The following is a 12,197-nucleotide window of genomic DNA, read 5'->3' as shown; positions in this document are numbered from 1 at the left end:
CCCCTCAATTTGTTCCTTTATTAAAAATCAATTTCACATAAAATGTAGTCTGATCTCTGTGGCAGCAATGCTTTGGACTTGAAATATAATTATAATCTGGTAGGAGTAAACTCCTTGCAACCAAGGACTCAAATGACCTTGACTAAGGGTTCTGCTAGAAAATGTACTAGTACATGTAATCTTTACCTTGGCAAGTGTATGCCAAACCTTGTATTGAAAGGGGAATCCAGAGGACAGTTTTGTTTGGACTAATTATTTGGTAGTGAAGTAGAAAATAGCAGTCACCAGCCTCCTGGGAGACGAAAATTTAGAAGGCAAGACCCTAGGTAGCAAAGCAATTTATTTCTTGCACAGCTTTTGTTTCAGAAGGTTACTAAGGTCTCTGCCCCACTAGGCTGTCTTGGGTTCCTGGCAATCCCTTCTCAGTCCTTAGAATAATTAATTTATCACCTGCTAGGTCCTGTCCTTTCTGAATATCACAGAGGACGGTGATATTCAGCATACTCCTCTGCCTTCTCAGGCAAGAACTCAGAGGATCTTCTCCTATATCTCTGTCTTGATTTTGCGAAGTTCCAGCTGACATGAAGTTAGGAAAGGGAGTTGTGATCACTGAATTTTACAGAATGGGCAATCAGTTCAAATGGTGATTTACAAGATTTTTCTCTTGGGAAGATCAACTTTTTCTGAATACTCTGGTAATGACTAATTTTAATCAAAGAAATATTAAGATAATAAATAATGCAAGTTTTGGTAGAGTTTGAGAGTTCATTTAAAAAGCCACTGTTTACATATGACTTTGATTCTAAGATAATATTGTCTTAATATTATCCTATTCGCAAACTAAAAGAAATAAAGCAGTAGTTACCATTTATATAAATAATAGATTTCATACATTAAACCAAGTGTTCTAAACATTTCATTTAATCTCATTTATACCTTAGTAGATGAGTTGTATTAATTCTTTTTTTTTATTTTAAGAGGTAATTTTATGAGGTTTTTTAAAAATATCTTTATTGGCGGATTAGTGGTTGACAGTTAACAGTAAAATACAATAGTTTGTACTTGCATAACATGTCCCAGTTTGCCACATAACAGTTCAGCCCCACTAGGTCCTTCTCTGCCATCATGTTCCAGGACCCGAACCCTCCCCATCCCCACCCCAGAGTCTTTTACTTTGGTGCAATACACCAACTCCTATCCAAGTTTTATATTTTTACTGATTAATCAGTGCTTTATATCACTATGGAACATCAGGAGGGTAGATTCATGCCTTTACCAACAGTGGACCTAGCAGGTAAATGAGGTGTGCTTGGAGGCCGTGCACTGAGTGTGGCTTCAGGAACAGACGCTAGCCTGAGTCAGATTTCTGGACAAGATGCTAAAGTGCTTTTGGTTTGCCTCAGCCTCAGTCAACACACTGGGTAGCAACTCTGAAAAACAATAAGTAAATATTATGTTTCATTCTCATTTAAAATCCACTATTGTGTCTACCTGTGCAATGGAACTCACTGCTCTGTCTGCCTCTTCTCTTAGTTCATATACAATTTCCAGATGTCAGCTTAAATATTACCACCTTTAGTAAATTAGTTCAGGATGAACTAATATGTGCATGGTAATTTAAAGAACAGAATTTGTTGCATTCAAATGTAATATCCACTTGAGCATAGATTGCCTTTTTCTTCATTAAAAAATTATTTTTTATTTACAAAATGAAAACATTGATAAAACCATAGGATAGCAGGGGTACAACTCCACACAATTCCCACCACCAGAACTCCATATCCCATCCCCTCCCCTGATAGCTTTCCTATTCTTTATCCCTTTGGGAATATGGACCCAGGATCATTATGGGATACAGAAGGTGGGAGATCTGGTTTCTGTAATTGCTTCTTCACTGAATATAAGCGTTGGCAGGTCAAGCCATACTCCCAGCCTGTCTCTTCTTTCCCTAGTGGGGTGGGGCTCTGGGGAAGCAGAGCTCCAGGACACATTGATGGGCTCATCTGCCCAGCAAAGTCAGGTTGGCATCATGCTAGCATCTGGAACCTAGTGGCTGTGAAAGAGTTAAGATATAAAGCATTTAGAAGGAAATTGTTTAAAATAAGAGACTATCCAGAGCTAGAGTTGTGAGACATATCAAAGCTATGTGGTGTGAGAAATAACTAAGTAACTTAGGACTGAATTCTGAAGGGACTTCAGCATCTGAAGTGCTTTTGTTGAAATGGACAGAATGAATATTCTGGAGTTGCATGGAGGGACGTCTGTTTTAGGCAGTTTCAAGAAAGAACTTTTATAGAATCGAGCTTCCCAACAATGGATCAAGAGAGCCAAGAGGTAATGAAGTTTCTAAAGCATTGAAGGAGGCCTGTTCAGATACTGTATTGGAGAGTCAGTCTAACACAGGACAATTCTAGAGTCACTTCCAAGTCTAGGAATTACATACTATATAACTATTTTACTATTGGTCCTGGGAAGAGTCATTAAGATACTATGAGTCTGGCGACTGGGCGGTAGCGCAGCAGGTTAAGCACACATGCATGAAGTAGCTAGGACTGGCTCAAGGCTTCCCACATGCAGGGGGGTAGCTTCACAAGCAGTGAAGCAGGTCTGCCAGTGTCTATCTTTCTCTCCCTACTCTGTCTTCCCCTCTCTCCATTTCTTTCTGTCCTATCCAACAACCACAAAAACAATCACAACAATTACAATAACAACAAGGGCAACAAAATGGTCTCCAGGAGCAGTGGATTTGTAGTGCATGTACCGAGCCTCAGCAATCCCTGAAGGCAAAATAAATAAATAAATACATAAAAAATTAAAAAAATACTATGATTCTGATTAACTATAATAAAATTTCCCAAAGACATTACCACACAGATTTCACTCATAATATCAATGGTAGACTTACTTTAGAATTTCTGCTTTCTGTATTATGAAAAATGCATTTCCCCATGTATATACAATGAGTGTGTTAATATTTTGCTCTCTGCAAACTGTTTTACAAACTGATTTGTCAGAGCTATGGTGGTTATCTTTGGGAGGTGGGAGAATGGAGACACTGTAATCTTACTATTAATAAGTTAACACTTTTGCTTGCTATAAGATTCACATGGTTGTTATGTAAGGTTTTATTTTTAGTTGGTGTGTGTTTATATATTTTACTAGTTATGTATGTAATATGTGGATGCAGACTTTAGTAATTTTAATTATCTCTTAAGTGAAGATGAATTTTATCTTTAAAAAAAGAATTATTCTTTTGGCATCCTTTTATATGTTACTATTCAGTAGTGAAGCAATGTTGTTTTTTTCTCTGTATTGTAGCCCAGTTATTTGCCCCTAGGGTTTATGAGGTTGTTTTCCATTAAGACCCTTAAACATGGATGGGGCTGATAGTGAACTGTCCTTTAAAAGAGAAGAAAATGTAAAGGTATAGGGTGGAAGAGATAACAGAGTATTTATGCAAAAATTTTTCATGCTTAAGACTTCTATGTCCCAGGTTCAATCTCCAGCACCACCAAAAACTAGAAAGGAGTAGTGTTCTGGTTAAAAAAAAAAAAGTGTAAAAGATGTATTTTCCATTATATTTAAACATAAAATATGTAATAACTAAGTGTCCATAACTGATGTGTCATCTCCTGAGTTGTATAGGGATGTACAGATATAAATAAGGGAGACTGCCCTTGAACTTGCTTGTAAGAAAACATATATATATACTTATGCACTATATTATTATACATAATATTACATGTTTAGTTATAACTTCATTTTAAAATTATATTTTAACGAGAGGAAGCTAGAGATACAGAGAGACACAGGGAAATACCAGAGCCCTGCTCTGGCATATGATGGTGCTGGGGATTGAACCTGAGACCTTGGAATCTCAGGCATGAAAAGTCTTTTGTATAACCATTATGCTGTCTCTCCAGACTACTCATTTTTTCAAATGAAGAAACTGAGACTCAGAAACACTACTAAGGACTGTTCTGTGAATTCACGGCAAGCATTTAGTTTATTGATTCATTTAGTTTTATTGTCATAGGGTTTCTGCTAGGGCTTGGTGCATGCAAACTAAACCACCACTCCTGACAGCCATTTATTTCTTTCCTTTCCTGTCCTGTCCTCTTCTTTTCTCTCCGCTTCCTTCCTCCCTTCTGTCGGCTTTCTGGCGGGGTGATCTCCAGGAAAAAGGTAACGGACCAGTTCTTTCTCGCTCTCACAAGGGATGACACAAAGTAAAGACACCGGGGAGACTGCAGTGTACTCAGATCTCAGATCTCAGATCTCGTTTATTAGCAGGTAGGCAAAGGTTTAAATAGAAAACCAAACAAAGAACATATTTCAAACATGTCAGAAATTACAGGTTTCTTAAAGGTCAGCTTGCCCCTATGGTAGGGGGCTGGTATGACAAGAATTGATGCAGATACATAAAGGTCAAGATAATTAGTCTCCTGATGCAGGCATTGAATTACCTAAAGGCGTTTGAGGGGAGAATAGGGGTTGAACCAGTTACGGCAAGATAGAGAGAAGATAAGCAAATGAAGGAGATCAAAGGACACTGCTAGGAGTGTGTGATAAGGTGTGTTCTCCTCTGTGAACTTTGAGTAAATGAACCTTAAGGCAGGGGCCATGTGGCCTGCATTAATGAAGAGAGGCAGTGAGGTTTCGTGGGCCTGAGAGTCAAGAAAGGAAGAACCAAGTCTGAGTTTCTCCCCTCTGCTCACCTAGGTTGAGAGAGACTCACAAAGGGGGTACCTTCTCAGACCTCCATCCAAGGATGGGGGTGAGTTCTCCCTAAGCTCTATCAAGCTTACACATAGCCCCACACCCTTCCTTCTTTTACTTCTTCCTTCCTTCCTTCACTTTTTCCTTCCTTCCTTTCTTCCTTTCTTTTTTTCTTGCTAAGAGAGAGAAATTGAAAGGGGAGGAGGAGATAGAGAAGAAAGATACACCTACGACCCTGCTCCATCATGCATGAAGTTTCTTGCCTTCAGGTGGGGGCCTGGGGCTTGAACCTGAGTTTTTGTTCTTGGTAGCTTGGTATGTTGTGCACACAACTAGGCACACCACCACCCGGGCCAATAATTTACTTGTTAATGCCACTGTTTCTATAAGTAGTCATTGAATTCCAGCAACTTCCCTCACTCATCCTTAAAAAAAAAATAAAAATCTCTATATGATTTAAAACAACTCTTAACAACTAGAAATTAAGCAACAGAGGTCTTCATGGAGAAACTTAGTAAAAGGGTAAATAAAAATGAATTAGTACTAATTCTCCTAGTGTCTAATTCCAGCCCGAAACAGATTAAATCTGCGATTGAGAGTGTGAACTAATATATTGCCAATCTGATTCTTCCTTCTTGCTTTTGTTAACACTCAACAAAGAAAAGCCGTTAGCTCGATGAGCTGGGGGAATCGCTCACTGCTGATGGAATTTGTGTTCCTGGGCTATCCCTCCCACCCAGACCTGCAAATCCTGGCCTTCCTCGGAGTCAGCCTGGTTTATACCTTGGTCATCACGGGCAACATCCTCATTGTGGTGGCCATCCAGACAGAAGTCAGGCTGCACACACCCATGTACTACTTCCTGGGTTGCCTCTCCGGGGTAGAAGTATGCTACACCGCCGTAGTGGTGCCCCACATCCTGGCCAACATCCTACAGACAGAGAAGACCATCACCCTACTAGGCTGTGCCACCCAGATGGCTTTTCTCATTGGACTTGGAAGTGCCGATTGCTTCCTCTTGGCTGTCATGGCTTATGACCGCTATGTCGCTATCTGCCATCCCTTGCAGTACCCCCTCATCATGACTTCAGCTCTGTGTGTTCGCTTGGTTGTGGCCTCCGTGGTGGTTGGCTTGTTCCTGTCTGTACAACTGGTGGCTTTCATCTTCTCCCTGCCCTTCTGTCGGGCTCGCGGCATCCAGCACTACTTTTGTGACGCGCCACCGGTGATGCGCCTTGTTTGTGCCGAAAGTCACATCCATGAGCACTCGGTTCTGGCGGCAGCCACCATGGCCATCGCTGTGCCTTTCATCTTCATTGCCACCTCCTATGCCTTCATTGTGAGCGCTGTGCTCAAGATCCACTCGGCAGCTGGCCGCCACAGGGCCTTTTCCACCTGCTCCTCCCACCTCATGGTGGTCCTGCTGCAGTATGGCTGCTGTGCCTTCATGTACCTGCGCCCCAACTCCAGCTACGACCCCAAGCACGATAAGTTCATCTCGCTGGTGTACACACTGGGAACCCCACTACTCAACCCACTTATCTACACCCTGAGGAACAATGAGATGAAAGGGGCTATAGGGAAAATTCTTACCAGGAGTAGCCTTCTGCATAAAACTTAGGATAAGATAGCTGTTTCCCTCTCTTGTAAACGTCCAAGCCACTGGTATATCTCTTGGTTGATATTAAAATTGTCCTTTAAAATACTGCAAATTACCTGGATATTATTTAGCTATGTATATAAACATCTTTAAAATATCCACATCATTTTATTTATTTTATAGACTCAAAGTTTTTTTAATTTCCTTTTTGTTGCCCTGGTTGTCTTTTTATTGTTGTTGTAGTTATTATTGTTGTTGTTATTGATGTTGTCATTGTTGGATAGGACAGAGAGAAATAGAGGAGGGGAAGACAGAGGGGTAGACAAAGACACCTGAAGACCTGCTTCAATCATTTTATTTTTACTTATATTCCATCTTGCAAAAATATATGGCAATATAAGGTAGTAAGGAGTGAATTCCTAAGATAATGTCTAGATATCAGCTGCAAACATATTACTCATTCAGCAGATTTTACTGTTGGAAATGTAATTAAAGATTATTTAATGAGGTCATAAGTTGGGGAATCAACAAGCTACCAAGGCACTTACCTACTAGCAATAGTAAGAAGCCATATTACCCCTAAGCTTGAATGGCAAGAGGCGATAGTATTATCTGACACCAGTGACAAAGACATCTATTGAAACCATCTGTTAAGAAATGTGGCTTTGGAGGAAAATCAACTGTTGACAGAATTAAGATTCTGCAAGAAAAGAGCCAGGGAAAACATCCACCCACCCTTCCCCATTGACTTAGCCTAGGTGACAGCAGGGAAGCAGAGCAGGCTGAATGAGCTAACTTTTTGAGAAAGTGTATACAAGACAGAGAGCAGCAAACATATAATAAACATAAAGAAAGTATTTCTTCCAGTATTATATGTTTTAGCAAAATGCATTAGCAACTCAGTTTCCCTATAATAATAAAATATTACTATTCATTCTGTTTTTTTTTACTTATTTATTATTGGATAGAGACAGAAGTTGAGAAGGGAGGGGGGATAGACAGGGAGAGAGAGACAGACACCTGCAGGCCTGCTTCACCACTTGTGAAGCTTTCCCCCTGTGGATGGGGGCCAGGGGTTTGAACCTGGGTCTTTGTGTACTATAATGTGAGGGCTTAGTCAGGTGCACCACCACCTGGCCCATATTCAATCTTAAAACATGCTTTCAAATGTTATCTCACTGGCTTCAGAAAGAACAGATGAACTTTCCCGTGATTATCATTCCATTTTACCATTTCCCATACTTGATACATTGCCGAGTATATTTAATTGTTTTCAATTTCTTCATTGGGGGAGATTAATGGTTTACAGTGAAATACAACAGTTTGTACATGCATAACATTTTCACATAACAATTCAACCCCCACTAGGTCCTCCTCTGCCATCATGTTCCAGGACCTGATCCCTCTCCCTTCTACCCCAGAGTCTTTTACTTTGGTGCAATACACCAACTCCAGTCCAAGTTCTGCTTAGTGTTCTCCCTTCTGATCTTGTTTTTCAACTTCTGACTATGAGTGAGATCATCCCTTCTTCATCCTTTTGTTTCTGACTCATCTCACTTATTATTTTTAACTCCATGAAAAAAATGCATCTATATGTTGTTGTTTATTTTCAATAATCTGATGTCCATGCATTAGTTGAGCCATGTGTAATTACTGCCATCTGATCACTGTGACTCCAAACCTGTGACACCAGCCTTGTCCATTCCTTTAGTATAAACTTCCCACCTTCCTAGCAAAGCATGTGCTTCTACCGGACATATATCTCTATTTTTCTAATTTTATTTTTTATGTTCCCTTTTCCCTTTCAATTTTTCATTTCATGATTTTATACCAAAGAAAAAAACTCTGGGAAAGCAGGAAAAGGGAGGAGTTGGAGAAGTCTCTGAGGTCGTGGTGCGTGATGGTGGGAAGGATCCAGATTGGGGTGTGAGAGAGTTCTGCAGACATCTGTCATGGTAAGATGAGGACTTCTTTTTTTTTTTTTTTTTTTTAATAATGAATGACAAGTCTGTTGGATAAGAGGGATACAAGTCCACACAATTCCCACCACCAGAGTTCTCCATCCCTCCTCCTCCATTGAAAGCTTTTCTATTCTTTATCTCTCTGGGAATATGGACCAAAAATTCTGTATGGGGTACAGAAGGTGGGAGGTCTGGGTTCTATAATTGATTCTATGCTGGGCATGGAATTGGCAAGTCAATCCATACTCTCATCCTTTTGGGAAGATGAGAATTTCTTTTCTTTTCTTTTTTTCTTTTTTCTTTCTTTCTTTTTTTTTTTTTATAAAAAGGAAGCGTTGACAAAACTATAGGATAAGAGAGTTACAACTCCACACAATTCCCACCTCCATATCTCCCTATCCCATCCCCTTCCCTGATAGCTTTCCTATTTTTTAACTGTCTGGGAGTATGGACCCAAGGTCATTGTGGGATGCAGAAGGTGGAAGGTCTGGCTTCTGTAATTGTTTCCAGCTGAACATGGGTGTTGACAGATTGACCCATACTCCCAGCCTGCCTTTCTCTTTCCCTACTGGGGTAGGGCTGTGAGGAAGTGGAGCTCCAGGACACACTGATTGGGTTGTCTGTCCAGGGAAGCCTGGTTCGCATCATGGCAGCATCTGGAACCTGGTGGCTGAAAGAGAATTAACATACAAAGCCAAACAAATTGTTGACCAATCATGGACCTAAAGGCTGGAACAGTACAGATGAAGAGTTGGGGGGGGGATCTCCATTTTGTAGACAGCTAGTAGGTATATTTAATTATATTCCAAAGGGCCTTTGGATATACTAGTTTTTTTTTTTCCCCTGAGCCTGGAATCTGATAAGCAGGTAGATCCAAGTTATTGTCTGGGGAGATGATTTCATGGCTAGAAAAGGAACAAAAAGCTGGATCAGGGAAGAGAGTAGCTCCCTAATATGGGAAAGGTGTATAAATATTGTTGATTGTAAACCTCATTGATTTGATTTGGTTTGGGGCCCATATTCAGCTTAGGACCCTATGTGACCTCTGCATCCCTGTAGATCTGAGCTCACATTCTGTAATCATGAGTAGGAACATTCCAAGCTGCCCCAATATCCACCCATCTTCCTCAGGTATAGCATAGAGTATGTTGTCCATCCTTCCTTCAGAGGACAAAACATTCTCTACCATTGTTGATCCAAGTCGAGGGCAAGATCCTATGGGGGGGCCCACACAGGGGTCTATTTTGTTGTTCCTGATAGAGATGACTGGCAACAATGGAGAGAGGGATTTATTTGAAGTCTAGGCCAAGATGAGAATTTCTGTCCAAGTGTTAACACTGTACTCACTGTAAGCCCTCACCACCCCCCCAATAAAATGATAATAATGTTTAAATAATTATTTCATATAATTTAATATCATGAAGAGGACTGTCAAGTCTGCTGTGGTCTACTCGCTCCTTCTTGTGTTCACTTATGATTCTAGTGTCAACAGCAGAATGTTTTGCCTTTAAATAAGAACCCCACAAATGAAGCAAATTCTCTTGCTGTCAGAGCTGTTCTTCAAAATAGGAGATCAGATTCAAGATACTAAGCACCTACTATATGGGCATTGTTCTAGGCCTGGAGAAAAAGCAGAAAGGAGAGAGGACAGGAAGAAGGGAAAGAGTGGGCTTTTAGCTGTATTTCAATGACGGATCTGCTATAAGGAGTCCCATTAGTGAAATGAGAGTTTTGATAATAATAAACAATAAATAAATATAAATAATTGAATACCGTATTACCTTCAAGGTCACCCAGGTTCAAGTCACTGACACCCCCCACTTCCTTGCTGGAGGAGGCTTCACTAGAAGTGAAGCAGTGTTGCCGGTGCCTCTCTTTCTCCTTCCTTCTCTATCTTTCTGTCTGTCTCAACTTCTCTCTGTCCTATCAAATAAAAATAAGGGGGGGGTCGGAATTATCACTGAAAGCAGTGGATTCATGGGGCAGGCATGGAGCCTCAGCAATAATCTGGTGCAAAAAAAATTTTTTAAAGGGTAAAAAGAAAAGAATTTAAAAAGTAAAATTATAGACATGTGAAGCCAGTAATCTTATAAGAGTCTCTATATAGAGTCATCGTCCATTTCATCATCATGAAAAGTACGAGGTATAATAGGATCATGGCAGAAATCACCTGATCGTATGATCTTTAATTTAGTTCCTAGAGAGTTTAAATTTCACAAATCATAATGGTTATCCTATCATTTTTTTCTTTGAATAAATGTGAGACACCTAATGTTACCAATATCTGAAAAGTACTTTTCTGTCTTAAGGTGGATCTATATTTGGCAAGAGAGCACACCCTGGAAAATGCCTCCAGTCTCCTGTGCCCTACACAAGAATACTCTAGCACCTGGAGAAACTTCTGGGCTGTGGTGTTTCCTCCTTATTCTCTGGAAAAATAATCCCACAGCAATAACCACCAAATAAACTTTTAGCAGCCTAGACGTCTACACAGTACACGAGTTCTGCAATTGCAAATAAGAAGTCTTGGAGCTCCATTCCTGGCACCCTCACCATCTCATGAAATAAAATAAATGTTTAAATATAAAGATGGAGCTTTCAACACACAACTAGTAGACTCTCAGGGTGCACACCAGTGCTCTAAATTCTGCTAATTATCCCTTTTCTACACGCCAAGTCTTACAATTTTCTACGACTGTGTCATTGACTTTTACCTCATTTCTCCTGATTTGTACAGCTTCTCTGCACTGACTTCCTACAGCGATCTTGGGCTTGATGCTGATTTTTGCTGTGATTCTCTTTTTAGTGATTCACCTCGTCTTCTTATCTGTGGTTCTGTCTCTTTCTTTCTCTAAGCCTTATTTCAATGTCCAAAATCCCAGCAGGGTTTTATCACTCGGTCCAATCTGTCAGACGAAGGATCTTAAGCAAGCAGTATATAGCCAATGCTTGGTTGTAACTAAAGAATGAGATTTCACTTGCCTTTGCAACAGTGCCTCATTTCTCTTTATTACTGTGGGCTTGTGATTGCTCCAGATAATGTTATAGAGAGCAAACCAGTTTATTGTGATTTTCTTTAAAATATCCCTACCTATTTTTGGTCCTTTGGAAATTCTAGTGTTTTTAAAAATCAACTTGTTATCTCTCTCTATCACACACACACACACACACACACACACACACACACACTGCTAGGCATTTTGCTTTATTTTTATTTTATATTTTATTATTTTATTTTATTTTGCCTCCAGGGTTATTGCAGGGGCTCTGTGCCTGCACCATGAATCCACTGCTCCTGGAAGCCGTTTTTCCCCTTTTGTTGTTCTTGTTGTTATTGTTGTATTTAACAATACAACCCCCACTATTTCATTCATCATTTTTCATGGACCTGTATTCTCCCCACCCACCCACCCCAGAGTCTTTTACTTTGGTGTAATACTCCAATTCCATTTCAGGTTCGACTTGTGTTTTCTTTTCTAATCTTGTTTTTCAACTTTGGCCTGAGAGTGAGATCATCCCATATTCATCCTTCTGTTTCTGACTTATTTCACTCAACATGATTTTTTCAAGGTCTATCCAAGATCGGCTGAAAACGGTGAAGTCACCATTTTTTACAGCTGAGTAGTATTCCATTGTGTATATATACCACAACTTGCTCAGCCACTCATCTGTTGTTGGACACCTGGGTTGCTTCCAGGTTTTGGCTATTACAAATTGTCCTGCCAAGAACATATGTGTACACAGATCTTTTTGGATGGATGTGTTGGGTTCCTTAGGATATATCCCCAGGAGAGGAATTGCAGGGCCATAGGGTAGGTCCATTTCTAGCCTTCTGAGAGTTCTCCAGACTGTTCTCCACAGAGGTTGGACCAACTGACATTCCCACCAGCAGTGTAGGAGGGTTCTTTCGACCCCAC

At 40.2% G+C, this 12,197-nt stretch overlaps 1 protein-coding gene across 1 annotated transcript; it reads left to right on the top strand.

Moving 5' to 3' along the window:
• Positions 1–4,931: 4,931 nt before the first annotated feature.
• LOC103110410 (olfactory receptor 10W1) lies at positions 4,932–6,340 on the top strand. The gene has a single exon (XM_007519582.2). The coding sequence runs from the start codon at positions 5,396–5,398 to the stop codon at positions 6,338–6,340; it is 945 nt and encodes a 314-aa protein (XP_007519644.1). The 5' UTR covers positions 4,932–5,395.
• Positions 6,341–12,197: the final 5,857 nt, after the last annotated feature.

The sequence above is a fragment of the Erinaceus europaeus genome, chromosome 17 (genome assembly GCF_950295315.1).
Source record: "Erinaceus europaeus chromosome 17, mEriEur2.1, whole genome shotgun sequence".
Classification (NCBI taxonomy): domain Eukaryota; kingdom Metazoa; phylum Chordata; class Mammalia; order Eulipotyphla; family Erinaceidae; genus Erinaceus; species Erinaceus europaeus.
The sequence above is the reverse complement of the archived record's forward strand: the minus strand, read 5'-3'. Positions and strand labels throughout refer to the sequence as shown.

What these genes read in the sequence shown, in the direction of transcription:
- LOC103110410 (XM_007519582.2), top strand. Translation starts at nt 5,396, where the DNA reads ATGAGCTGGGGGAATCGCTCACTGCTGATGGAATTTGTGTTCCTGGGC.